The 24573-nt window shown below is 50.6% G+C and overlaps 2 protein-coding genes across 3 annotated transcripts in view; both read right to left on the minus strand.

The window, feature by feature from the left end:
* Window positions 1-136: 136 nt before the first annotated feature.
* Window positions 137-7691, minus strand: ARHGEF16 (Rho guanine nucleotide exchange factor 16). Of its 2 annotated transcripts, XM_015882536.2 has the most exons (16): window positions 7612-7691; window positions 7150-7174; window positions 5550-6080; window positions 5032-5083; window positions 4588-4757; window positions 4136-4192; window positions 3733-3893; window positions 2903-3055; window positions 2513-2642; window positions 2267-2341; window positions 1798-1890; window positions 1491-1645; window positions 1222-1401; window positions 1064-1137; window positions 862-963; window positions 137-675 (listed from the first exon to the last, which is right to left on the minus strand). In XM_015882536.2, exons 1-16 carry the CDS (start codon window positions 7674-7676, stop codon window positions 536-538), a joined length of 2163 nt encoding a protein of 720 aa, XP_015738022.1. In that variant the 5' UTR covers window positions 7677-7691; the 3' UTR covers window positions 137-535. The 2 variants fall into 2 exon arrangements, with proteins under 2 accessions (XP_015738022.1, XP_015738021.1); XM_015882535.2 differs by lacking the exons at window positions 7150-7174; window positions 7612-7691 and adding an exon at window positions 6787-7126.
* Window positions 7692-8958: 1267 nt separating this feature from the next.
* Window positions 8959-24573, minus strand: part of PRDM16 (PR/SET domain 16) — a 176100-nt gene continuing 160485 nt past the window's right edge. The window contains 8 exon segments of the mRNA XM_015882499.2: window positions 8959-12186; window positions 13173-13347; window positions 14305-14535; window positions 15215-15389; window positions 15651-15820; window positions 19215-19292; window positions 20459-20628; window positions 23414-23501. Coding sequence (XP_015737985.1) covers window positions 12052-12186; window positions 13173-13347; window positions 14305-14535; window positions 15215-15389; window positions 15651-15820; window positions 19215-19292; window positions 20459-20628; window positions 23414-23501 — 1222 coding nt within the window. The 3' untranslated portion in view covers window positions 8959-12051.

The following is a 24573-nucleotide window of genomic DNA, read 5'->3' on the forward strand; positions in this document are numbered from 1 at the left end:
ACCCACATCCATCACAAACCAGCAGTGAAGACACAGCTGTCCCACGGAGCTTCCTGCTGGTAGCTGTTAGCAATGGGGAACAGCTGGCCCCTTGGTGAGGGACCCACTGCTGCATCTTGGGCAAGGAGGACGTTTGTCTCATTAGAATCCAAGAATTTATTATTGGTCACCTTCATCCTTTGGCAGTTTGATACAAACAGAGACATCAGAGCAATGCTGCCCTGAGCATTCCCATTGCCTCCAGCAAACAGACCTGAGTTGCTCTGCAGCCAGAGCACCATTTCCTGCTTCAATCCTCATCCTTAACCACTCCTTGGTGCTGAGTTCTGGGGGAAAGCCAGCTCTGCACAGGGCAAGAATGCCATAATACTTGGCCAGAGGCACCTGGATGCCAGGTCCTATGTCAATTAATGGCCACAATGTGCTACCACAACCAGTCCCTGCCCACCAAACCCAAGAAGAATGGCTCTTCTGCTGCCTCCTGGCTGGGCTCAGTCTGCAGAGCTCTGAAGATCCCATCAGGCTGAGCTTTCTCCTACACATCTGTCTCAATCCGGAGCCTCTCCATGCGCCGCACGTTGCACTCTACAGCCACACGGCTGGTGATGGGCCGAGCACAGGCCTGGGGGAACCAGCCCCGCTCTCCATCCCGCAGCCGCTCACCCCAGCACCAGCCTGGGAGGAGAAGAGGGGGGTGAGAGCATACCTGGGAAGCACCCACAGGAACCCTCAGGGCTGCTGGGGCTCTGTCAGCTTCCAGGCCCAATACAGTGGGTACTGAGTCTCTCCCTGTGATGCTGGGAAGAGCCACCAAGGCTGTGCCCCACTGCAGCCATGCCCGGAGGTGCAGGTCCCACTCACCATCCTCCTCGCCCAGCACCAGCACCACATCAGCCTGCTGCAGGGAAATCTCATCTGCCTGCTTGGCCATGTAGGCACGGGTGATCTCCACTTGGCTCAAGTCTGCAGGGAAGGAAAAAACCAGGTTAAGAACATGGGGTCTGTGCACCCCAAGCTGAGTAGCAGCCCAAGCACAACACCAGGCCAGCCCCACAGCCCCTACCTCCACGTGGAGTGCTGTCGGGCTGCTCTTGCTCCCGGTGCATCAGTGCAGTGACCCAGCGTGCACGGTCACTCCTGGCAAAGGATAAACCAGAGTGACCAGGAAAGGCCATAGATGGCATCATGCTGCTGTTAGGGAGGGAGGCTTTCAGGACTCACAGTGTCTCAGCTGACAGCAGCACCACCTCCCGCCGGCCCTCGCTGTCCCTCTCCATGGCCACACGCAGCAGGTACCCACCCAGCCGGCCAGGAGGAGGGGATGGCGGCTCCGTGCTCTCCATTTTCTCCACTGAGACTTGGTCCAGCATGGCGTAATTCATGACGGTGTAGCTCTCCTCACTGCATCAGGGACAGAAGGGGCTTCTCAGAGCTTCCTCCCTGCTTGGCATCGCAGTCCTGTGCCAGAGGAAGGCCCTGAGCTGCTGTACCTTTTCTTCTTGGTGATGATCAGGATGTCATTGAAGAGGAAGAGGTGGCAGACTCTGCCGGAGCCCTTACGGAAGATTCCTCCTTCCTCAGAGGAGAGCAGGTAGAGCTCACCCCGCTTCAGCAGCCAGCGGGAGGCAGAGATCAGGGGAAAAGGCTGCAATGGAGAAAACCTGAAGGAGTATTTGTCTCATACGTGGCAGGTAAAAACAACTCAGATTAGAATGTTAGATAGAAACGCCACCTATACAGCAGCAGTCAACTATTCCAGCCCACAGCCTGCTCAGCCCCACTGCCATGCATCCTCACCTTCTTCTTCCCAAACTCCAGCTGCTTCTGCAGGGTGTACAGCTGCTCTGTCCTCTCCATCGCACGAGCTCCTTCATTGCAGTTCTTAACCAGCTGGAAAACACAAGGGGGAATGGGAGGATGGGAGGAAGGATGGGGTGCTGCTGGTGACAAGTAAGAGTTGTAATGTACTCACCTCTATGGTGGTTCTGAGGCCAGGACAGCACCAGTGGAAGACACAGAGAAGGAATAAGGATGGGACAAAGAGGAATGAGGAAAAGAGGACAAGGAGGAGGAAAAAAACACCATCAAATGAAAGAAATGGGCAAGTGAGAAGCTGTGGGCATCCCACAGCTATTTGCAGTGAGAAATGTCAAGTGAACTAATGTAAGAAGGAAAAATAAAGAGGGCAGAGGATGAGTTTGGGACCAGAGTGATGAAACAGAGTGCTGGGAAAGAGGAGAGGTGGGGAGCTGGTGGACATCCTCACCTTGCTGATGGCTTTCAGAGCTCTGGTGGCAGCTCCATATGCTGCAGTGCATGCTTGTGTTTTTTGACAGACCGTCTAGAATGTCAAAACAAGAGGAATTAGTGATACTGTAAAACAAAGCAACAGCGGAGCAGCTGCTGAGCTGGGATCCCTGGTCAGAGCTGAAGGCTCTCCTGGCTCAGCAAACCAATAAAGGGAAGCCATCCCCTCTCCAGAGATGCCAAGCAATGCTGCAGTGTGACTTACATCTAACAGCAGGGGAAGCCGTGTTACTCTCTGCATAGGGAGAATGAGAAATGATATCAATGGCAGCCCTCCACATTCCGGTTTCCTTTCTATTTGTTTCAAGGCCTCTTTAAATAAGGGATTTGTGTTTCTGGAATGAGACAAGAAATCTCCATTAACACTGTTTTTTAGGTATCAAGATTTTCCAGAGGATTCCCATACATGATGAACACAGTGCAGTGCTGCCTCTGGGGCTCAGCTGGAGCAGCAGGTGATGGAGAAACAACTGGAAACGTTGAGTCTACCCAAGGGTGGGACACACCTGCACCACCAGCACACTCTGGGCTGTGTCTCTGCGTGCATCCCTCATACATCCCATCTGCAGGAGCTCCCTGTGAGAGCTGTACTCACAGCAGCCTCTGCAGTGTCCTCTGCTGGTAGACTTCGTTGGAGCAGTAACTGACATAAGGGTTGAAGTGCTTCGAGGCGTGTTCCTCCACAATGTCACTGATGTCAGGGATGAGGACGTTCTCCTGGTGTCTCTTCTCCAGGGCTTGGAAGAAGCTAAATAGAGGAATGCAGACAGTCTCACTGCATGACTCACCAGGGCACGACAGAGACGACTTGCAGTTTATTGCAGCCCTTCCCCCCATGTGCCTTGCTCTGTCCCATGAGCTTGCATCCACCCCCTTCCCTCACACATTTACCCCCAGGGCTCCCCCCCAGCTCTGGCCTTTGCTTCATCTTCCACAGCCCAGCACTGCAGGCATGTGATGCCTCTGCAAAAGCACAGACTGGGCCTGGGCAGCAAAAGCCTTTTGCTTTAGGAATTAAAGAAAAAAACAGACTGCATCCCTGGGGCAGCTCACAATCCCAACATGAGGTTTCCCTGCTGCAGGAGGCCCTGCCGCCCCCACACTGGTTCTCACACAGCTGCATTCCCTGCATCCCATCTGGGAGCTTCCAGGAACCAGGAAAGCTCTCAGCACAGAGATGGGGAGCTCTGCAGCAGGCACGTGACTGGGCACTTCTATCCAAAATACTATGTGCTGCTCCTGGTGGCGAATCTCTCAACCCAAAACTGACCCATCACGGTGACCGTGCAACACCAAAATGATGCTGTAGCATTACAGGGACACGTGCTGGGTGCAGTGAATGCCTCAGCACTTCCAGGTAGCACAAGGGATGCTGCCCCCCCATCAGAGAGCTGCAGAGTTCTACCATCACAGTGCCCCACTTGCCTGGTGCTGACGGCCAGGATGTCGCTGATGTTGGAGAAGAGGTGGTGGTGCTCTGTCTGGGTCATGGTCTCCTTCAGCTCCTCTGACTTCTTGAAGCAGCCCACCAGCACGCTCAGGCTGTGCATGTAGGAGTACTCTGATGTGATGATCTCAAACATTGCCTGAAAGCAGCGAGATGCAGCACAGCAAGCTGCATTACTACTAGCATAGCAAGGTCATGAATTAAAACCTACCGCATCTCATTCACACCAACAATGCCCATGTGTTATTTAATAACGCCTGTATGCGATTTACATTCACAATGACTGGAAAATGCATTTCCAGCATCCCCCATCCCACACATTGCCTGGCATTGAGGACTCCTGCAGGACGTGCCCCCAGCCCTGGCCCACTGTGTGCTCACCTCCTGCCTCTTGCGCTCCTCGGGTGTTATGGCCTCCAGCACTCCAGCCTCCAGCACCTGTGGGTGAAACTCAGTGTTGAAAACAGCTCCCATGGACCTGCACAAGAACTGTGTGGTTCTACAGGCAGCAGAGCTGCTTCAAGAGCAGGGATTGCTCTGCAGCACACACATCCCACGAGCCCAGACCTGCTGGAGCCCAGCATGTCCCAGCTGGCCCCAAAGCATCCCACAGCACAGTGCTGCAAGATGGGTGGCATTTCTGCCTTTAAAAACACACGCTGCTTTCTGTTTCCTTTCAATGAGCAAGGCACCTGCGTGTGCCATGAGGGCTACTTGCAAGGATGGATAAGCAAAGGTATAATCATTAACAACACGGAGTTTGCTGCAGGTACAGCCTGGCCCTCTCAGACAGAGCAGAAGAGATAGGAAAGAAGGATGTTGGCACACAGTACCTCTGGGAGCTGGCTCCAGGTGACCTGTGCGGGTCGATAGCTCCGCACCACGATGGCAGCACCGGGCAGGGACGGCTCCTCGGGGAAAGGCTCCTCCAGCAAATCCTCGTCCGACTCATGGCTGACGGAGTTCAGCCCTCGCTCCCGGATTTCCTGGTACAGCCGTGGCTCTGCGTGGGGAGAGGTGCAGAGTGAGCACAGCCTCCTGCAACCCGCCTCGCCCTGCTGGGACGGACTTTGCACAGCACTGGTCAAGCAGCAGCTTGCACGTCCCCAGCAGTGTTTGCTCTGAGCAAACAGAGCCAAATTGCAAGCTACAAGTACGGCTGCGCCCTCCCCAGCAAGCAGGAGTGCAGGGGCACACGTGCAGCAAAGGGACTGGAAAAGGGAGAATACATGACAGCACAGAGGGGGGGCCATGGGGTGAGGACATGCAGCACTCACGGTCCTTGAATGAGCCTCCGTGCTTCTGCACCCGCTTCCGGCCGAGGGATTTCTGCAGGAGGAAGAAGAGGAGCTGCCACTGTGCTGCAGAGCTCACACCATGAGTCCCAGTGCCAGCAGCTGCATTCAGTTCCCTTGAGAAGGGTTGCAGCCTGCACACAGTGCCCTGCTCCCCCAGCAGTGACTCAGCTCCAGCCTAACCCCAGTGTTATCGGGGTGACCATCTCAGCAAGCTTTGCCACTGCTCGCTGCTGTTCCCATCTGTCTGCCCCACACCTGGACTTTGCCTGCCCGGCGCCTGGGTGCTGGCAGTGCTGCTTTGCCCACACCCACGCACTACCCGCAGGAGCCAGCCCATATTCCATACCTTCTGTGGACCTAAGAGGCTGCTGGTGACAGGCAGACTCCCAGGCTTGGCTCACCAGGCTCAGCCAGCCCCACCAGGTGCAGAGCAAAAGATGCAGCTCAGCCCACCCTGTCCCCATCCCCACCAGGCTCCATCCCTGCACCAAACCCACCTTGCTCCTGCCAGGGCTGCGGGCAGGAGGAGCGCTCCCCTCCTCCGCCAATGGTTTCAGTGTGGGGACGGTGCTCACAGGCTCCATCTCCATTCCTGTGCCCTTCATGGCTGCACGGTACGACATGTTCCTCAGGTTGCGTTTTAACATCCCTCCTCCATCCTCCGTGTCCTCCTGCAGTGTGATGCTGGGGACAGATGCTCTCTTCTGCCCTGAGCACGCAGCTTCAGGGCTGGATCCAGTGCTGGGGTTCCGCGTGGGGTTCTTGGTCTTGGTGGAGACCGCCAGGCTCCGTGGGATGAGCTGCTGTGTGCCCACCTTCAGCGCAGCCGGGCTGTCGGTGCTCAGCACGATGCGACGTGGCTCAGCCAGGGGGAAGCAGCCCATGGTGGGGTCAGGATTGCGCTTGCCTGGAGGAGAGGTTGGTGCTGGGGGTCCGGAGCGCAGCGGGTGGCAGCGATACTCCAGGAGGAAGGTCTGGTCATCAGCTGGTGGGCTGTGGGACATGGCAGCGGTGCAGGGAGCGGAGAGCTGTGCAAGAGACAGACAGTCAGATGGATGGACAGGGAATGAGCACTTTCCCCTGCTAAGGCTGAGGGTACAGGCATGGCACAGCTCACAGCGCTGGGTGGGAGCCTGGAGGAGCCCACACTGACCATCACTGTACTGCTGGGGACCCCACACGGCTCTATTGGGCACTGATCCTGACAGACCCCAAAGCCCGGGGGCAGACCGGCCGATGGGTGCTCAGCCTCAGCTCCCTCTGGGTGTCCCCAGAGCCCCTCCAGCTCTCGGCTCCATTGCTCCTTGTTAGGAGCTAAGCTTGCCCACCCCCTTCTGAGCCACACAGCACCCTGAGCCCCCCCTGGATAAACACCACATACATCATTCTGCTGCTCTATTGCATAACTCGAATTAAAACTCGGCTTTAATTACTACAAACTGAGATCCCATTGTCCACCACGTCTGAGCTGCTCCCTTCCAAAGGCCACGGGGAGCAGAGCACAGCCCGGACCGGGACCCATCTCCTGGCACAGGGACAAAGCAGCGCATCGACAAAAGCCCCAATGATCCGGGGCGCTTCTATTTCCCTGCGTTAAGGGCAGGGGGGGGTCAGACGGTTCCTCCTTTCCCCCTCCCTAAACTGCAGACACAGCCCCATCCCCATCAAAGGACCCGGAAGGATTTGAAAAGAGCCCCCCAGGTGCACCCCATGGAGCCCCTCCCCGCCCCATACCTCGGCTGTTTCGCAGCTGCAGGCGGTGCTGGGAACCCCCGACGGATCCACCCCCGTGTGCGGGGCGGACGGAGCTGCGGGACGGGACGGGAATTCCTCCGGGTGGGGCCGGGGGTAAAGGGGCCGCAGGGCTGAGGCTGGAGGGGACCGCTCCGCCCCGAGGGTTAAGGCCGGTCCCGGTTCTGAGCTTAATTTCGGTCCTGCTTCCCCCCCGGGGGTCCCCGTGCCCACCCCGGCCGCAGCCCCGCACCTACCGGGGCCCCGGAGCGAGGGAGGAGAGGGGCTGGGCCATAAAGGGGGCATGGCCATATAGAGGGGGCGGGGTCACCCCACGGAGGGGGCGGGGGCAAGAGCTCAGCTCACCTCCAGCTGTTGTCCCCGTGTCCGTCTGTGTCGGGTCGGGGTGATGATGGACGAGCCGAAAAGAGATGTAAATTCGATTTAAAAAGACATCAGGGTCAGCTGTTCCCTCCCCCCTATTGCTCTTCAAGGCAGCCGAGCAGCCTCGGGTGTGCAGCCGGGCCCAGCCCGTGTTGATGGGAGCTGCCCCGGTGCCCCCCTGGGGCTGGGGGTGTCCCCTGGTGTCCCCTCTATCAGATCTGTGCTATCAAATGTCCTGGGAACCACCTTTCCCCTGACCTCCCCCTTTTGCCCCCGCTCTGATTCTGTTCCCCATTAAAAAGGAGCCTTTTTCTCCCTGCTTTATGGCGGATCTCAAGTGCTCGCTGGATGACAAAGTCCCACTTGTCAGCGGTGCCCTGTAACAGCTCCATCCCCCTCCCCAAACCCTGCCCGACAATCAGCCCATTATCAGCACTCCCTTACCCGATGGATGCTCCTCCAGTTCCAAGAGCCACGAAGCTGCTGCACTCGGCTGAGCCCCAAACCATCCCACGAAGCACTGAATGTGATCCATCCTCCAGCCATCACGCCGACCTCCTGAAGCAGAGAGCATGAAATCAGCTTGGCAGCACACACCATTGGCCCCAAAGCCCCGCTGTGCTCAGCCCCATCCTTCCTTACCTTGCAGCAAAGCATCCACCGATCTCACGCCGAAACAAAGCTCACGGGACCACGGCTTATAAAAGCACACAGGTTTATTGCATATCAATCTCATGTATAAATTCATCGTAGCATTGGAAAGATTACATTTGGTATACATTCCTATTCTACAGCATTAACCTCAAAATCAGCTTTTTCCTAGGCATTATTTCAAAGGAATTTCTCTACACGAGTACGTTTTGTCTTTTTATCACAAGCATCAAAAGGAACTCTGCAAAAAAAAACCCAAAAAAACAAACCTCTTCAAATTATTTTCTACACTTTGCCTCTCGTTTCATTGCGCGCCCAACAAAACCATTTCATCTCCATTAAGAACTGCCAACGTTTTCCTTTCTGTCCATCTTTCGGGGCAGTTGGAGGCTTCTGGCCTCGGATTCAACCATCTACTCACATATACAATAAGTGCATCTACGGGATTTGTTTCTCTTTTCATAAAAATCTCACAGACAGACACCATAATGACCGCTAAACACAAGTCATGCACCGTTTACTTATAAACATAACAGAAGCAATATACAATCAAGAATGATATGGAACAAGCACCATCCTCTTTTCTCAATGTTTTTTAAACATTATGTGAAAACCAGACATTTACAATTGATTTTTTTTTCCTTAAAAAAAAAACAAACCCCAAAACAACACTATACAGCCCTAAAGGAAAAAACCCAACTCCATTATATCCGTATCGTAACAACGGGAGAAGGAATGACGGCGGATGCACAGAGTCATGATTCTCGCAAGCACAATATATACCTATTGTCTTTAAATTACATCTTCTGCAGGCTGGAAATGACATCAGGGCAAACCCCTCTTGCTTTGAAGAGGACGTGAGATGCGCTGAGGATGACGTTCGGAATCACTTTGTTCACGTGGGAATTGCACATTTGGAATCAAAGCTGCCTTTTTTTTGTCCTTTTTTTTATATTATTTTTAAGCTTTTTCATTCTTTTTTTTAATTTTTTTTTCCTTTTTCTCTTCCACCCCCCCCCCCAAAAAAAAAATAAAATTAAAAATAAAGTGGTAATAAGGAATTAACGACAGGAGAAAAAAAGAGCCCCCCCCAAAAAAATAAAAAATAAAATAATAATTAAAAAGAAGAACATCTCGGAATCGTTTCCGTAACGCTTTAATCACAGTATCACTCAACACGACAGGAAAGGTTCATGGCTTTGTGACCAGCGCCGGGCAGCCCCCGGCGCACAGTACAGCACAAACGGAACCAAGTCAGTAGGTCGGGGCCGGCCGGGGGCTCACCAACATCCAGTGCTTTGATGCTCAGAGTCCAAACAGGTTCACCTCGTTGTGCAAGTGCTTTTCCAAACGCTTTTTTTTTCGTAGGAAGGGAACAAGGAGCTGTTTTGCAAGAGCGGCTGCTGAGAGTCTCTAAGTGCTGAGCGGGGAGGAAGGGGAAGCTTCCACCGCGTCCCTCGCAGCAAAGCAGAAAGCCAAGCTGTGCCCACTGGGCAGCAGCCCCGGCACCAGGGATTGCTTTTGGCCAAAGCCTGCGGGTTGCCTGTGGGCTGCGACACGTCCCGAGTGCAATAGAGTGAATGCTATGAGATAAACAGCCTCACTGAGTTGCTTTCTCTTTGTTTGACTTGGGGGGGAAGATGAAAACTCATCATCAGTGCTAACTCAGGGGAGTCGGGAGGTCCTAGACACAAAAAAGAGGCACTGGCTCCAGAAAATGGGAGGAGAACCCAATCAGGAAATACAAACAATAACAAAAGAAAAGGAGAAATCATTTCATGATTTCCCAACCCTCTGCTCCTCATGCCCTGCATGTGGCTGGGAGCACCAGACCCCACAGCTCAGCATCACCCTGCTGAGACCCCCAATGGGCAGCACTCCCACTGCAGGGCTCTGTGCTCCCCGCCTGCTCCTGCTTTCCAACCCACCAAGGAAATAAATAAAGCTCAGGCAAACACTACCAACACCTGAATGCCAATGGAACACAACCAATGATTGTCTGGAGAATGGGCAGTAAGAACAGCAGGACCCTGCGGGCGCTTGGCACATCACCACCTCTCCATCCTCCCTCATACAACACACAACCTCAGTTACACCATTTTGGTCCTTCACTACGTGCTTATATTAACATCATTTCTTCACAATAATGATATATCTAATGAAAAAAAAAATTAAAATAAAAAAAATACTGTTAAGGAAGAAACAAAATAAGAAAAAAATTAGCAAAAATAAAATAAAATAAAAATAATTACAAGTTATTTACAGATTAAAAGAAATTCCATCCGGAGAGGAAACAGTTCCTTATTATTTGGCCCTGTGGGAGTGGTGCCCAGGGTGGGATGGGGCCATCCCTGTGCTCTCAGGACCGGGTGCTGTGCCACCACCACCTCAGCCTTGTGCCAACACAGGGAGCAGCTCAGCTGGGCTCTGGGCCTTGGGCACGTTCACAAAGGGATGTGGAAAACCAAACAGGGAAGGCAAATTTTCATGGTGCTGCTACTTTACCTTCTGCTCCTTCTACACCAAAGACATCCTGGATGATTTCCTCCACAGGCTATTTAAGAACAGCCCGCTCTCGGGTGCTGATGGCACGTTACGAAGGGTAACCCCCCCACTTTGTGGGTAGCTGTTTCCTTTGTTTCAGTGTGCCGGGATGGGGCTCCTGTGTTGTGTTCCTTCACCCTGCACTGAGCACACCACCAATTCACAGGCAGACAAACCACATGCTGCCCCTCTGACAGCGGCCACTAGCCCAGATCTGCAGTTCTTAACCAGACCCAATAGGAAAACCAATGGGAAATACTCTTCCAAACCTCGCTGGCTCTAAGCACGGTGTCACCACACCAACTCTTACCCAACCTTTGGAGCTTTTCAATTCACGATGCTGCAATAAGCAAATTCCCAGGACACACATCCTTAATGTTATCCATACAGCCAATGCTGTTCTTTGCACCAGGTCTGTTTGCTTGCCAGGCTCTAACTCAGCTTTACCTTCAGAGTCACTGCTACAGCATCAGATTGTGATCGCAGTGCGGAACAGGGCAAACAGCAGCACTTCTGGAGGTTGTTTTGGGCTGCTGAACAAAAGGAGACGTGGAAGAGATTTGAGATCACTCATATAATACCTGTGAGCAATTCTAGGGTCAGAGAGATGATTCTATTCTTGTCCTTGCTTCAGCAACATCAGGGCTCTGAGCTCTCTATTCAAGCACACAGCCATCTTGCCATGAAAATCGATGGCCAGTGCACAGCCAACCAACCCAAGCAACCACAACAGCACGAGCAGGACGTTTCTTCTACAGCTCCAGACACCACCAACACCAAGATGATATCACAGCAGGAAACACCACAGTGGCTACAACCATCCTGACCACCCCGGGCTACCTTCCCCACTGCTGATGGCTTTTCACCCTCCCCATGAGATCCAACAGCTCCAGCACAAGACCCCGGGGCAGGGCAGACCGAGAGCCATGTCTCACTCCAGAGGCTCCAGGTCCAAGCAGAGCTCCGTCTTGTGGCATCATAGAGGTGGAGAGTGCTCCCCACCCCGCACTGCAGGCATGGACACCCAGTTGAGGACCACCAACCACACGCTTTTGTGACCCAACAACAGCCCGACTCCAGTAGTGCTGTAGGCTGAGGAGCTCATTCAGGAGCTTTGCACAGGAACTGAGCACAGGACAGCATTTCTGTGGGAGTACACAACTTCAGGTTCTGTTAGAGGTCAGCAAAATGGGCTGCATTACCCTTCCCCTGGTGCAGCTCCAGTGGCTCTGCCAGAATTGCACCAGGGATGGGTCTCACTGGGCTCTGTTTCATCGTTGCCTCCTTATTCAGCTGAGCTGAAGGGTTAAAGCTACCCAATGGTGTCAGGCATCCGTTTCCACGAGGGCTTTGCTGGCTCAGTGATACCATCTTATAACGTCGGAGGGGCCCATATTGGATCACACTGTTGCGACTTGTGCCTTTTGCTTATGCTATTCCTATTCCGGCGAAATCCTGGGGCTGTGTCAGCGTTATCCAGTTGTGGAGAGGTTCATTGCGATAAATTACAAAATCAAAACCGTGGTAAAAATGCAGGACTGGTAGGTCAGATGAGACAGGTTCCTTTCTCAGCCCAAAGTCCAGGCGCTCCCTGAGGCCCTCGCACCCATCTTCTGCTTGCTGGGGTTTGGGGTAAGCGCAGCACCGCCGCCTCCTCGCTGCGACTCCAGACAGTGCCCTGCGGACCTCTCAGAGGTGGTTGATGGGGTTAAAGGTCCCCGACTCTGAAGCTGCTCCTGCCATGTCCAACCAAGCACCCAGGGAGTTCTGGGAGGACGTGTGGAGGGGAGCGTTCTCAGACAGGGACAGCATCATTGCATAAGCCTGCGGGAGGAGAGAGCAACGCAGGGAACGTGTGAATGCGCACGTGGGATGCGCTGCAATAACCAGCTCACAGCACCAGCTCACCTCAACCTAAAGTGGCAGTGGCCTTGGCTGAGTGTCCTGCCAGCAGTACCAGCCAGCAACCCAAGTTCAGCCCTTTGAAGGCAGACAGTCAGTCAGAGCTACCTGTCAGGTCAACACACTCATCTACCTACTGTAGGTATGTGCTCAAAGAGGAAATGTTAAGGACACACAGGCTTCTAAAACTGCAGAAAAGAATGATAGCCCCAAAGGACAACCCTCTGCCAAGCACTGCATAGGGCTAATGGAACAAGACAAACGTTAAAGGAGCAAGCTTTCCTGCAGGGTTAGTACCTTTGCCATATTAGTAACAGAACACATAGAGGAGTCAGGCAAGCAGCTTGCACCGGGCAGTAATTAGGAGGACCCTTCTTAAAGGCTTAATGTTAAAGGCACTGAGTGTGACCTCTCCTGCCTGGTACCATGATCTACCTTCCTTGCACAGTTCTTTTGTGAGTCAAGGCAATACTACTGTCTATTATGCTCTCTGTAATCAAACGCAGTGACATCCTATTACCATATTGGTGGACTCAACTTGAGTTTCTCAGTATGAACCAACTGAAGAACTACCTCAAAGTAGAAATAAATAACAGTTGGAATAAAAAACATTCATACAGACAGATAAAAACAGACAGATGCCGCTACTGTCCTACATAAGCACGTTCTCACGACACAGGGTTAATGATAAATCCATCAGGTGACCTAAAACTGATGCCCACTCCATTTCTTCCCCATTTTTCTGTATAGCTGTGACATGACAGTTCCCACATGATTCACTCATTACCATCAGTATTTCTGCTCACTGGGAAGGGAAAATAAACCTCAGCTGAAGGAGGCCAGCTGCTTGCTAATCCTATAGGGCATGCTGGCAGCAAGCTAGGTAAAATGTTCTGGCATATACCTACCTGGTTTTTAGCCTGCCTGTACAGAGTCTGTTTTATTGTCTCAGAGTCTAAGGTGGAATTAAACACATCTTTAACTTCAAATGCTTCCTCGGCTGCTTTGCGGAGATCCAGCCCCTTCCCAAAATTCGGCATCTGCTCCAAATCTAACAAGCCGGCTTCGTCCTCCTCAATACACCTGTACCAATGACCAGGGGAAGGGGTTGACCTGTTGTTAGCTCACGGCACTGTTCACACACTAGCGTGGTGCTAACCAGTTCCTGCATGCACGTACATGGGGGTCTCACAAGCCACATGCGTGAGCGGACAGATGGACAGACACGAGAGTGACACACAAGGCAAGGCACAAAGAAAAGGTGGAGAGAGTGGTTATGCACGTACAAGCACCAGCGTGATGGATATCTGTGAGTCAGCCTGCCTACAGCTCTCTCTGCTCTTTTGCTTGGAGGTGCCCAGCTGCTGCCCACTCTTGGACAAGTTTGGCACTGGGTCAGTGTCTACAGAATGCTGCTGTGTCTCCTTTGAGTTGCAGTGAAAGCAGTGATGCATTGAGACTAAGCAAGACGCAGGCTCTGCATCCTAAAATATTTGGTACGAACATCAGTTGGGAAACTGAAGCTGGAAAAGGAGCACTAAGCCTATGCAGGTGCAACAAATCTTAAGGGGAAGATGTCTAAATACCGCTTGACCTTGGGGGAAAAAAGCACCTTTACCTTTTCCCTAAATGCTGGTTGTTTAACCTGAAGTCAACAGTGCTACAAATAAACGAGTAGCATGGTGCAACACAGATTGCATACAAATGCCTCTCCTTCTGCCCCAACCTGAGTGCTAAAGACAGGCATTACCCCCTGAACTGCAATACTGGAAAAGGTCTTTTATGCTTTGGACTAATTGTTCTCCTGGCACAAACTCCTCAAGCCTTGGATCTACATCTTATCACAGACTCTCCTTGCAGCCCACTTGTTTCATATCCCCCACCATGGTGAAAATGGAATCAGTCAAGTGAATGCTTAAATCAAACTGAGGTATGGTACATGGCTTGAGAAATAAAACAGCCGCATTCACAATCTACCACTGACACAGGGTCAGAAGTCTGGCCCCCAAATGGCTTCCCAAAGGGCACAGCCCAGCTCACCTTCGGGTGTGATCAAAGCTCATGGTGAGAGATGTGGGCTCCTCATCTTCTTCATCCTCGTATGTTCCTCGGGGCTCTGCAGTGGGTGACACCGTTTCATCCTGTGACTTCCCCGTCAGGCTGTCGTCATCCTCCTCTTCCAGTTCTTCATCTTCATCATCCACATCTTCCGTTTTCTCATTTGCTAATCCGTGACACTGGGAGTTGCTATCAATATCCTGCATTTCTGGCCTGGAATGTTTGGTCAAGAGGGGCAGGAAATAAAAGGAAAGAGACCAAATGAATAAGTCACGCATTTTCGCTGTAACATAAGGGAGGATTCAATTTACACACGTGTACGAATGCAAATACCTTGAGAGCTACCTACATCCATATGCATGCTATTTAATCTACAATGGAAAGGGAAACTGACAAATTTTAGGCAGTTAAAAATCAGCCTTTGCAGTGTCTGTGGGGACAATGAGCACATCCAGTACACACCAACCCAAATGCTTTTCTAACTTGCATTTTGTCTAGTCTGGATTTAAATGATGCTTTTCCATCTCTCGAAACACAACATCTGTGGGGCACAGGGCACTTCTCCTCTCTACACGGTGTTCTAACAGCCTCCATGTGAGGAAGCTTCCTCACCCCTGGGTTTGTGGGCAGATTTAATACTCCTCATTCAAAATGAGGTTGTCTCAAGATGCCTCCCAGGCCTCATGCCTTGCCACTTACTCCTAACCCAGGTCATCTTCTGAAAAGACTTAACACTGGGCTTAGCACTTGAAGTTGATGGTGTTTTCCATTCCAAACCACTATGTTTCTCTCTTCTGAGTATGTTAAATCAAACACTGCAGGACAGAGGCTGACAGGTCTTTGAACCATGTTAACAACGCGTGCCACCAGGTCATCTTGTTTGCTGGTCTACCTTTTATCTGCTAACGTCGATGCTTGATTCATTTCGCTATTTGCAAGAAAATTTCTGATTTCAGAGAAATACGAATCCTCTTTCTCATCTAAAAGTGCATGGTTGTCTGACTCCGAGTTGGGGGAAGAGGCACTGGTCCCAAGGTGGTTCGTAATGACTCCAGAGTGCTGGCTCACTGAGTGGGAGACACAAGAGAGAACAGGAGAAACCATCAGATACCATCAACGTTACCATTAAGAATAAAGGGGGAGAATTGTGCAACAATCCCCTCACTGTACAGTCAGGTTATTATACAGAAGCTTGTGTTTTCCAGACCTGAACTAGAGAGGAAAACAGACTGCATTCAGCATTTACAGGTGGTACATCCAACTCCAGAAGCACTTCCCATCATTTAACTGTTTGCCCATAGCTTTCCCATAGCAGTGCTGGTTGCTACCTGGAACGTTCTCGTGTTCGTGCTTCTTAAGATGTCGGTCCAGGTTGGTCTGCTGCCCAAAGCACCGGTTGCACAGGTGGCATTTGAATGGCTTCTCCTTGTTATGGATGTTTCGAACGTGCCGCTGGAGGTTGGAGGAAATGCTGAATGACCTGTCACAGTATTTACACCTGAAAAATAGAAGCAAATGCCAAAGAGTGCAACGTGAGGGGGGAAAAAAAACCCACAAAAATCTGACTACCAGAAAACCAGAAAACGCTGGTCTATAAATCTTTACTCAGCTGAGGAGCTGGAATGAACGGGGCATTAATCATTCCAGACAAATCTGATATTATTGTTGCTCAAGGAGCACAAAGAAAGGATTAGGATTAATTAAGAAGCGAGCCGTCCAAACAAAGAAGAATTTTAAACAAAATAATTACTCTTTTTTTTTCCTCCCCACACATGAATGTAAAAACACAAAAGGTGAATGAATTCATTTCACATTTTGCAGGTGAAATCTGCATGGGGGGAGAAGAAAGAAGAAGGAAGGGAGATTAAAACTATAACATGATTATTAACTAGCACATCCCTACACGACATACTTATGTGGACATATGGAAAAACCCTACATTCATTCATGCAGTTCCTCAATATACAGGCAACAGACCCTTAAAGATCATTATGGCTGCTATCATAGCACAACAGCTCCCAAGAAATACACCACAGCTTCCAAACTGTGTCAGATCCACTCCCGTGGAGTGAATACCTGGTTTGCATTGAACTACGTGCCATGCACAGAGCCAAGCCAGCATGTTTGGGGGAGCTGTGGAGTAAAGAAATGCTCCTCTTTGAATAAACCCTCTGCAGGAGCTACGGCAGATGAACTGGACGCTGAGCCACAGTTCCCTTCTGGACCTCCCCAGCAGGATGATGATGCTCTGAGCTCTGTGGGCAGAGCACGACTGCAGAGGGCAGCTTTGAGCCACAAAGCGGAGCTCCAGGACCGAAGGTAGAAAGCCAAACTCCTCCAAAGCAGCTCGATCGGATCCCTCTTTGAGTACATCGCCCCCAGCCCAACAAAGGCACTTTCCTCATGGCTACACTTCCAAAGCCACCGGATGCAGAACCCTTCTCTGCAGAGCCCTTACAGGACAAAACACGACCGTTCCTAAACCCCTCTCATCCCAACAGGATCCTCTCCTTTCAGCATCCCACCAACCTGCACCACTACCCCTCACTGCACAAAGCTGGGGGTGCGCTGGGCTCATAAAGTGCCCTTCTCCCACGCTTTCCCCTTCCCTTCCTCAAGAACCAAACTGGATTCGCCTTGACAGTAAGGATGTGGTGTGGTTTCCTACAAGCATAACAGACTCAAATGCAAGAAGAAGGTGCAAGTGTAAAGAACCCATGCTGTGAAACACACGCACCATTTCCAGATGTGCTACAGCTGCGCCTTTTATTTGGCCTCCGAAACCAAACTGGTATTATTTTTGGGAATAGCAGAGATACATTTATGAAACACTCTCTCTTTATGGATTCCACGCCCACCTCCAAATTTCCTACTGTTAAATCACTGCAAAAATATTAAAATACTTCAAATCGTGAACCTTTCCTTATGATTAACCAAGGAAGAAAGCAAAATCTCTTGTTAAACCACAAGCTTTCTCAGGCTCCCAAAGCTTTTTCTCTCAGACCTCATGAGCTGCCAGCACTCTGCAGCCCTTCAGACTGTAGCACCCCAACACCCGACGTCCCATAGGAGAGCAGGAGCTGAGTTCCAGCAGTGCTGTGCCATCAGCTCCCTCTCTATTTGCAGGCACTTCAAAGCAGCGCTGCCAGGAGCACAGCACGAAGGCCCCGGCCCCCATCCACCCATTTATTTAGATGTGCAGGAAGTCTTTGAAAAGCTCCCTCTGACAGGTCCTTGCTTTAACTATGAGCTATGTGGATCCAGGCTCGGATGCAGGGAGAGGGGATAAAGAGCTTGTTAAAAAGAATAGAAACCAGAGGGGCAGTGGCAAAGGAACAACACCCAATGTCTGAGTGCTGGGATGAGGGCGACGGGCAGCGTTATTTGCGGTCCCAGAGGGGTCGGTGCTTGGATCTCTGCTGGTTTTAATCTAAATAAATGACCTGGATGGAAGGACCAACTTAAACACGGGGAAGAGGGGAGCTCAAAAAGGCTGTGTGTGCTTTGTAAAAGAAAATGAGAGCACTTTTTTGCCCATATGCTCTATATTCCTACCTCATATCCTCAGTATAGACAGCAAGGAAGGTAAAGAGCATGGACAGGTTGAGAATCAAACCTTTAAACATCAGAAGTTGCAAGATAAAACACAGAGAATCCCCAACCTGCTTCAACCTGCAGGATGTTAGAAGCAAGCTGAAGGTGGAAACCTTGGTTCTCTGAGACCAGAGGAAAACCAAAGACAATTAAGCCCTTCTGTAAACGTGGCCCTGACTCTCAGGAGCACTGTTATAATGCAACATTGTCCAGAAGTCAGCTTTCTCCTGCAGGAAAAAACCCCTCACAAGGGCCATTTTCTCTGGGAGAAGAGCAGATGAAATACGGCGCGTGTTTTGCTAACCTTTGTCGAGTCCAAGGTCTCCTTTTTTGGAAGAAAACAGCGCTGGATCTCTGGGTGACTGGGAGTGAGGGTTTGACTCAGACGGGGCCGTGCGGTGAATGCACAGCATTCATTCAAAGCGTATCAAACAGCACAACTGAGAACTCAAAGGGAACGCTTCCAAAAGACATGTCTGCCTCGGAAAGGGGGGTTTCTGGGTTTTAATTTACCTCGTGCCTACACTCAAAATCCTCCAAGCATCATCAGTATGGAAAACAAAAGGGCTCTGAATGCACCTTGGGTTGCAGAGTGGAAGAAAGCAACTTCTCCAGTAAAACCAGGCATGGAAATGCCTCGCATTGGAGCAGGTGGCCCTTTGCTACTCATAGATTTGGTTGTTTTTCTGTCTGTAATAACCACAACATCGGCTTTGTTGTGAACTCAGGACTGTGTGTGGAAATTCCACAGCATTGCTACCCAAACTGAAACTGCTTCAGTTGTTGTTGCTCCAGACACCCATTTCCTTGTGAGCCCCATTGAAATCTGAAAGACTGAGGTGAACAGGACTCCCTCCCTTTTGGGGGAGCTCAGTGCCTTTTTGTTTTGACCCACAACTCCAGGCATCTCCAACACGCATTAGGGAAAGAAGAAAGGAATCCAGCAAGTTCCTTTCCTGGCAAGCCCTTCAAACCAGCCTGGTTTGCAGAGACATTCAGCACCTTCAGCTGTCCTTGAGACAAATGGTTAACGTGAGTGTGAAACAACACTGGAAATCAGAGCACTCCTTTGCCAGCATACATCTAAATATAAGCTAAGTGCCTATCTCCAGGCTGCCAAGCTGGATTATTTTTGGCTGGTACGCACAATATACAGTCTGATGAATCACGGTATGTAACGCTATGGGACCGCAGTATTACATTGGCACAGCTCTACAGAAAGGGGAAAAAAAACCCCACCAACATAGAGTGGTGAATGAGGGGTGTGTGGGGGAAGGGGATTACGGGGGTAACATCACCTGTAGGGCTGCTCTCCGGTGTGTGTCCGCAGATGCCTCGTCAGGTTGGCTGAGCGGGGGAAGATCTTCCCACAGTACCTATGAGAGCAAAAGCAAAGTCAATGCATGAACAGCACCAGCCACTGCCACCTCTGATGTGAGATCCAGCACTGCCCATCTGCATTGCCAATCAGCTGAGGTTTTAATAGACGTCTCCTCTCCTCCCTGTTGGTCGCTCATAGAGAATCTACTTGATTATCCTCAGAATTCATTGAACTCGCCTCCAGATAAACGCTGCAGCCTCGCATTGCTGTTACCAGGATATACAGCTGTGAGTCTGACAGTCTGCTTAGAATAAGGAAACGCAGCAGTAGAAAATAAAATAAGGAGCCACGTTCCATAGTAAATCTGACTCATAGCAAACCGAAAAGGAAGGGAAGCATAAATAAAGATGTTAATTGGGAAATAAAACACTCGGGAGGAAAAGCTGTGTTCTGTGTCCGGACAGCCCGTTGCAGAAGGAAATATGAGTTGGGTTTCTTAATTTTGGAGACGTTTGGATGTCCTTAAGATGGATGGTCAACGTGAGCGTTAATCAATAATGAAAATCCACATGGTAATGGGCTGCCGTGTGTCTAAATGGAAGCTGAGTCCCTCCTGTAGTATTAAACCTCCTTCTAACCACCCAGCTGAAACCTGGGCACAGAGCTTTCGAGGCAAAGCATAATGCTGCAGGTGCAAAGTCTGTGACCACTCAGCATCCCTATGAGGGATGCAGGAAGAGCCATCACAAGAACCTACTTGCAGGTAAAGCTGTGTGAGCTTGCATGGATTCCTATCTCCTCACAGCTGTGCTCTGGCACACACAGGTTTAGCTGCAATTGGTCCAGGAGCACAGCTGGGGATAGAAGTGTCTGTGCAAAGAGCTGCGCAGTGCTTGCTGGTTTTAGAACTGCTTTGCTTTACATAGCTGAGACTGTGCTGCTTTTCCATTGCAAACCATGGCATTGGCTACCACACACCAAAGACTTGGCGTTGGAAGGGCCCCGTTTGCTTGAGAATCTCCAGATCTGCACTCGAGGTTATTCAAGATCACAAAGCAAACAGAAGATGCCCATTTTCCACCAGACAAAAACAAGCTATTTCAGAGCCTGTTCGTCATCGGCGTGCTCCATTCTAATTCCATTCCCCCCCTCACCCTGTTTTCCCTCCCAGCCCCATATGGGTGCTGGGGATGCCCACATGGGGTTGCTGTGCTCCCTTACCTGCAGGTGTAACGCTCCTTGCCCTTCCTCAATATGGGGTCGGACAGTGTAGGTGGCGGCGATCGGAAGTTGAAGGGGTGGTGAGGAAGGGGCTGCAGGGAGCTGCCAGAGTCCGCCTTCATGGCCGCAAAGCTCTCCAGTTTCTCCGTCATCGTTTCTATGGCTGACATCTGCAAGTAGAAGGGCCTTGTGTCAGAGAGATTGGGGAAGGAGGGGAGCTGGGCAGGAGGCAGAGGGGCCCTGCAGCAAAGCTCAGGCTGAGGATGGAGCAGGGCCATGCAGAGTTGGCCTGGCTAAGACGTTTTAATTACATGTCAGAAAGGTTGAGGAGCCTGTAAAGGTGATGGAAGGAGGAGTGGGAGGTGGCTGAGCTTCCTGAAGGGAAAGGAGAGTCCAGCCAAGCTAAAATAAAAGCGAGCAGCGGTTGGGTGAGTTACGGCAATGGGAAGACTGCAGTCTGCACCTGGAAGTGCAGACCATGGCTGTATTCTATGATTCCAAGTTTGGGTGGGAGCAACAGGCACACAGGGCTGGTGGGGTGGCCCCAAAGAAAAAGCTGCTGCTCCCCTACAGCTTTGGGTTCTGGGACCCAGCAGCAGCCAAAGAAACACTAGGTGTGAACAGCAGAAACAGGGAGAAACCCAGAGAGATGGGAAAAAAATGGAGAGAAGAGAGCTGGAAAGCAAAGATTGTGCACAAAAGTCCTGCCTTAAATAAAAGAAAAAAAGAAAGAAAAAGAAAAAAGCCAACCCAAACCCACTTTTACTTTCACTAAAGCAAAACAGGAAACCTAAATCCAAGAGAGAGCAGCAGCTCGGAGGACTGCACTGACGTCTCCAGCGCTCAGTTTTATGCACTCTTGAGAGCACTTTTGAGATACCACGCTGAAAACAGGGATAAAACAAACAAGGCAGCAATAAAGCTGCCTCCTTACTGCGGATGACATCAGTGGGACGGGAGCAATGGGGGCAGTGGGAGCCTGAATGGAGGCAGACAGAGAGCAGGGAGACGGCGAGCAGCGGAAGGCAGTAGGAAGCCATATATCAAAAGTAGATGCTCTATTGTACAGGAAGGGCTGACCTTTTGCACGTTTACACTTTATTAAACTGGGCTTGAGGTGGGGGGGGGAGGGAGGGAGAGAGCCAAGATATTGTTTAAAATGTATGACTATAAGAAGAAAAAAAAGTTGTCTTAATCACCAAAGAATACATTGTGGAAGGCTGACAACCATTCATAAGCTGTAAAAAAGAGGAGTAGTAAAACCCATTTCTCGATAATAGATCCGCAGCCCCTTAGTTGGAGGCTCCCAGCCCATGATAAATAGTAAGTAATACTTAGCGCCAGCCACTTGAAAAGGTTACTTGATCATTTACAGCAAAAGCTCTGCCCCAGCTGCCAGTCATGTAACAAAACCATCACGTTAAAATGCTATCCGGATCTTTCAGAGCTATGCCACTCAGCCCTTTGCTGGAGTACCTGGAGATATCTTTTGTTGTGCCCTGTTCTTTAGGCACTTAGTCAGAGATGTTTGCTGGCTTGATAGCCCTGGGCTTCTTTTAAATTCTAAACACCGGCCATAGCCCCTCCAGTGGTAAAGGCACTTTGCTATTTAGGGAACAACTGCCTGGTTATAATAAAAAAAAAAGGATGGGGGAGAAGAAAAGAAACGTAACAGGTGAGAGAAGGTTCTCCATTAAGTTATCAAAAAGTTACATCGTTTATTTACGCTGTCCAGAGTTTCATTTAAAATAGACAATGCGTGAATAACTCACAGCACAGCAATGACTGTCTATGACTGGGAGAGGAGTGAAAAGTTGCCTGGAATTCAACGTAAGGAAGCAAACGTGATGCTTTAGCCTGGCTTTTGGCTGGCATCACAGCGAGGACCCTCTGGGAGATGCACAACAGGAAGGACTGACAGCAGGCATGGGTCTGAATGGGAGAAGCACAACCCAATTGCTATGTGAAAGTTGGTTCTAATGAAGACGACAGAAGTAAGAGCTATTCAAATGACAATGCTAAGGACCATGCCCAGGATAACACTGGATGAAGAGCTGGCAAGTAAAAAAATCTCACATATTCTTGAACCAAGGAGCTGCCTTCATCCACCTTCAGCCCTTGCGATATCAGACTGGTTTGTAGCATGGGAACAGCTACTCTGGAGACCAAGTGATCATTACACAGCAGCCTCCTTCATTACAAGTGACTTATCAGGAAGTTTCGGGTTCGAGCGATTGTAAATTTTAGGCTACTCTGCCTGATAAGCCATCAGAGATAACCAGACCTTCCACATCTTTTCATTGCCATGGGAAGAGGACGTGGTCAGGATTTCAGGAACAATGTTAACAGCCTTCCACCCAATGCCGGCTGCTGCCCAGGGCCCCCACGTTTCTCATCGTCTCGTTGGGTTCCTTGCTGCACTCGCTCCTCCCTGCTATCAGATTCTTTACAGGCAGATATCCCCACCATTCTAACTCACACAAACACAGGATGTTCCTGGCCAGCCTGTCACCATTATCCAGCCCGTATGAAGGAAAAATCAGGGGAAGTTATTAACCAAACTCAGAGGCTGATGCAAAACAATGAAGGAACTAAGTTTAGCTGTGAAAGCAACCAGGATCCAGCTTTCACAAACCTGCAAGTTATTAACCTAAGGTGGGAAACGCCACCAGACAAGAACAATGCATGTGAATGCAACGAAGAGGACAGGAATGGGCCCCCAGCAGGGAGGCAGGGATGGCTGGGGACACAGCACATTGGGCAGTGCCATTCTCAAACAGGGAATCACAAGCACAAAGAGTAGCTCCATTTTGGGGAGCATTTAAAGTGACTGCTGGAAAATACTGGAGTTTCCAGTTGGACCCAATGGTGAGAAGAATCTGATGCAAGCGACCTCTGTGAACCTCTCCATAGCAAAGCTCTGGCATTCGACCAGTACTGAGTTGTCACCTTTACCTGGGGGTGGAACAGCAGCGGGGAGGGTCGCAGGTACTTCTCCTTTAGGGCACCCACAGGGTCTGTCACCTTCCGCTTCTCCACCCTGCTGGACAACAACACAGAGGGTTACGTACCTTCCAGGGTGCAGCAGCAAAGGAACAGCTGAACATTAAACTACACCCTGAGGCTGTTCTCCTATAGACACACCTTTATGGGGAACGTTGCATGGAAGTAACCCCAACAACCACAGCTCTGAGTCCCTGGAACGGAGTCCATCCCCATTACATCTACCCACGTTAGTCCAGTGTGAATGAGAGCAAACCACTTTGCCACATTTCAGCTGATTGATGCATGGCTCAAATTACCAAAGAGTTTAAAAGAAGAGTCATGCAGAGTTCTATTTAGTCAACTGTATTTAATCTGCATTTATTCTTCCTTTGGTAGAAGGAAAAGAGCAGAGCTGGGTTTACAGGGCACCCATAATTGCTGTGCTTTGGAAGGAACGTGAGTCGGAGCGCTCAGAGCTGCAGCAATGCAAGCAACTTTCTGCCTGACATAAGCAAAGGGTGCTCACGACCCACTGGCCACACCATGCCATGGGGTTAAGCCGATCGTCTCAGCCCAGTGCCTGAGAATGTTACCTTAACGAGGCCGAGCTAAAAACTGCCCCCATTTCAGGCTGTCTGGCCGCATTAAATTATATCACCAGGAGAAAATGTCAAGGATTTAAGCGGCCTTGGGGAGAAAAATGGAAGGAGCCAAATGATGTGAGAGAGTCTGATAAAGAGAAGTTTAGAAACCAAATATTTCCCTATTTTTTCGAGCTGGGACTTGGATGCTCGGCCGCTTGGCTCGTGACATCAGGAGTCTGATTCACAGGCAGCCCTGCCACAGACTTTCTATTTTAACGTCTTACTAAAACCGTACGCGTCCCATGGAATGCAGCGCGGTGCCCCCGTCCTTCCCTTCCATCTGTCTTCTGGGCCTTTACGCTTTTCCCTGGGCTGCTGTTTTAATTGGCAGCTGCCTTTGCAGCCCGTGTTGTTTTAACATTCCAACTGAGCCCGCCCAGAGGTGGCACAACCCTACTCCAACTCCCAGTTTTTGCCTCCTTACCCCCATGTATCTACGTTTTTTCCTGCATCAATGAATAACACACTACGTACATCAGCCCTTCT

Source organism: Coturnix japonica, chromosome 21 (genome assembly GCF_001577835.2).
Source record: "Coturnix japonica isolate 7356 chromosome 21, Coturnix japonica 2.1, whole genome shotgun sequence".
NCBI lineage: Eukaryota > Metazoa > Chordata > Aves > Galliformes > Phasianidae > Coturnix > Coturnix japonica.

What these genes read in the sequence shown, in the direction of transcription:
- ARHGEF16 (XM_015882535.2), bottom strand. Translation starts at nt 7,095, where the DNA reads ATGGCCATGCCCCCTTTATGGCCCAGCCCCTCTCCTCCCTCGCTCCGG. An exon ending in ATCATCACCAAGAAGAAAAG is followed by an intron (nt 1,402 to 1,490) that starts GTACAGCAGCTC and finishes TCCCTGATGCAG; the next exon opens with TGAGGAGAGCTACACCGTCA. An exon ending in CTGCTGTCAGCTGAGACACT is followed by an intron (nt 1,138 to 1,221) that starts GTGAGTCCTGAA and finishes ATCCTTTGCCAG; the next exon opens with GAGTGACCGTGCACGCTGGG.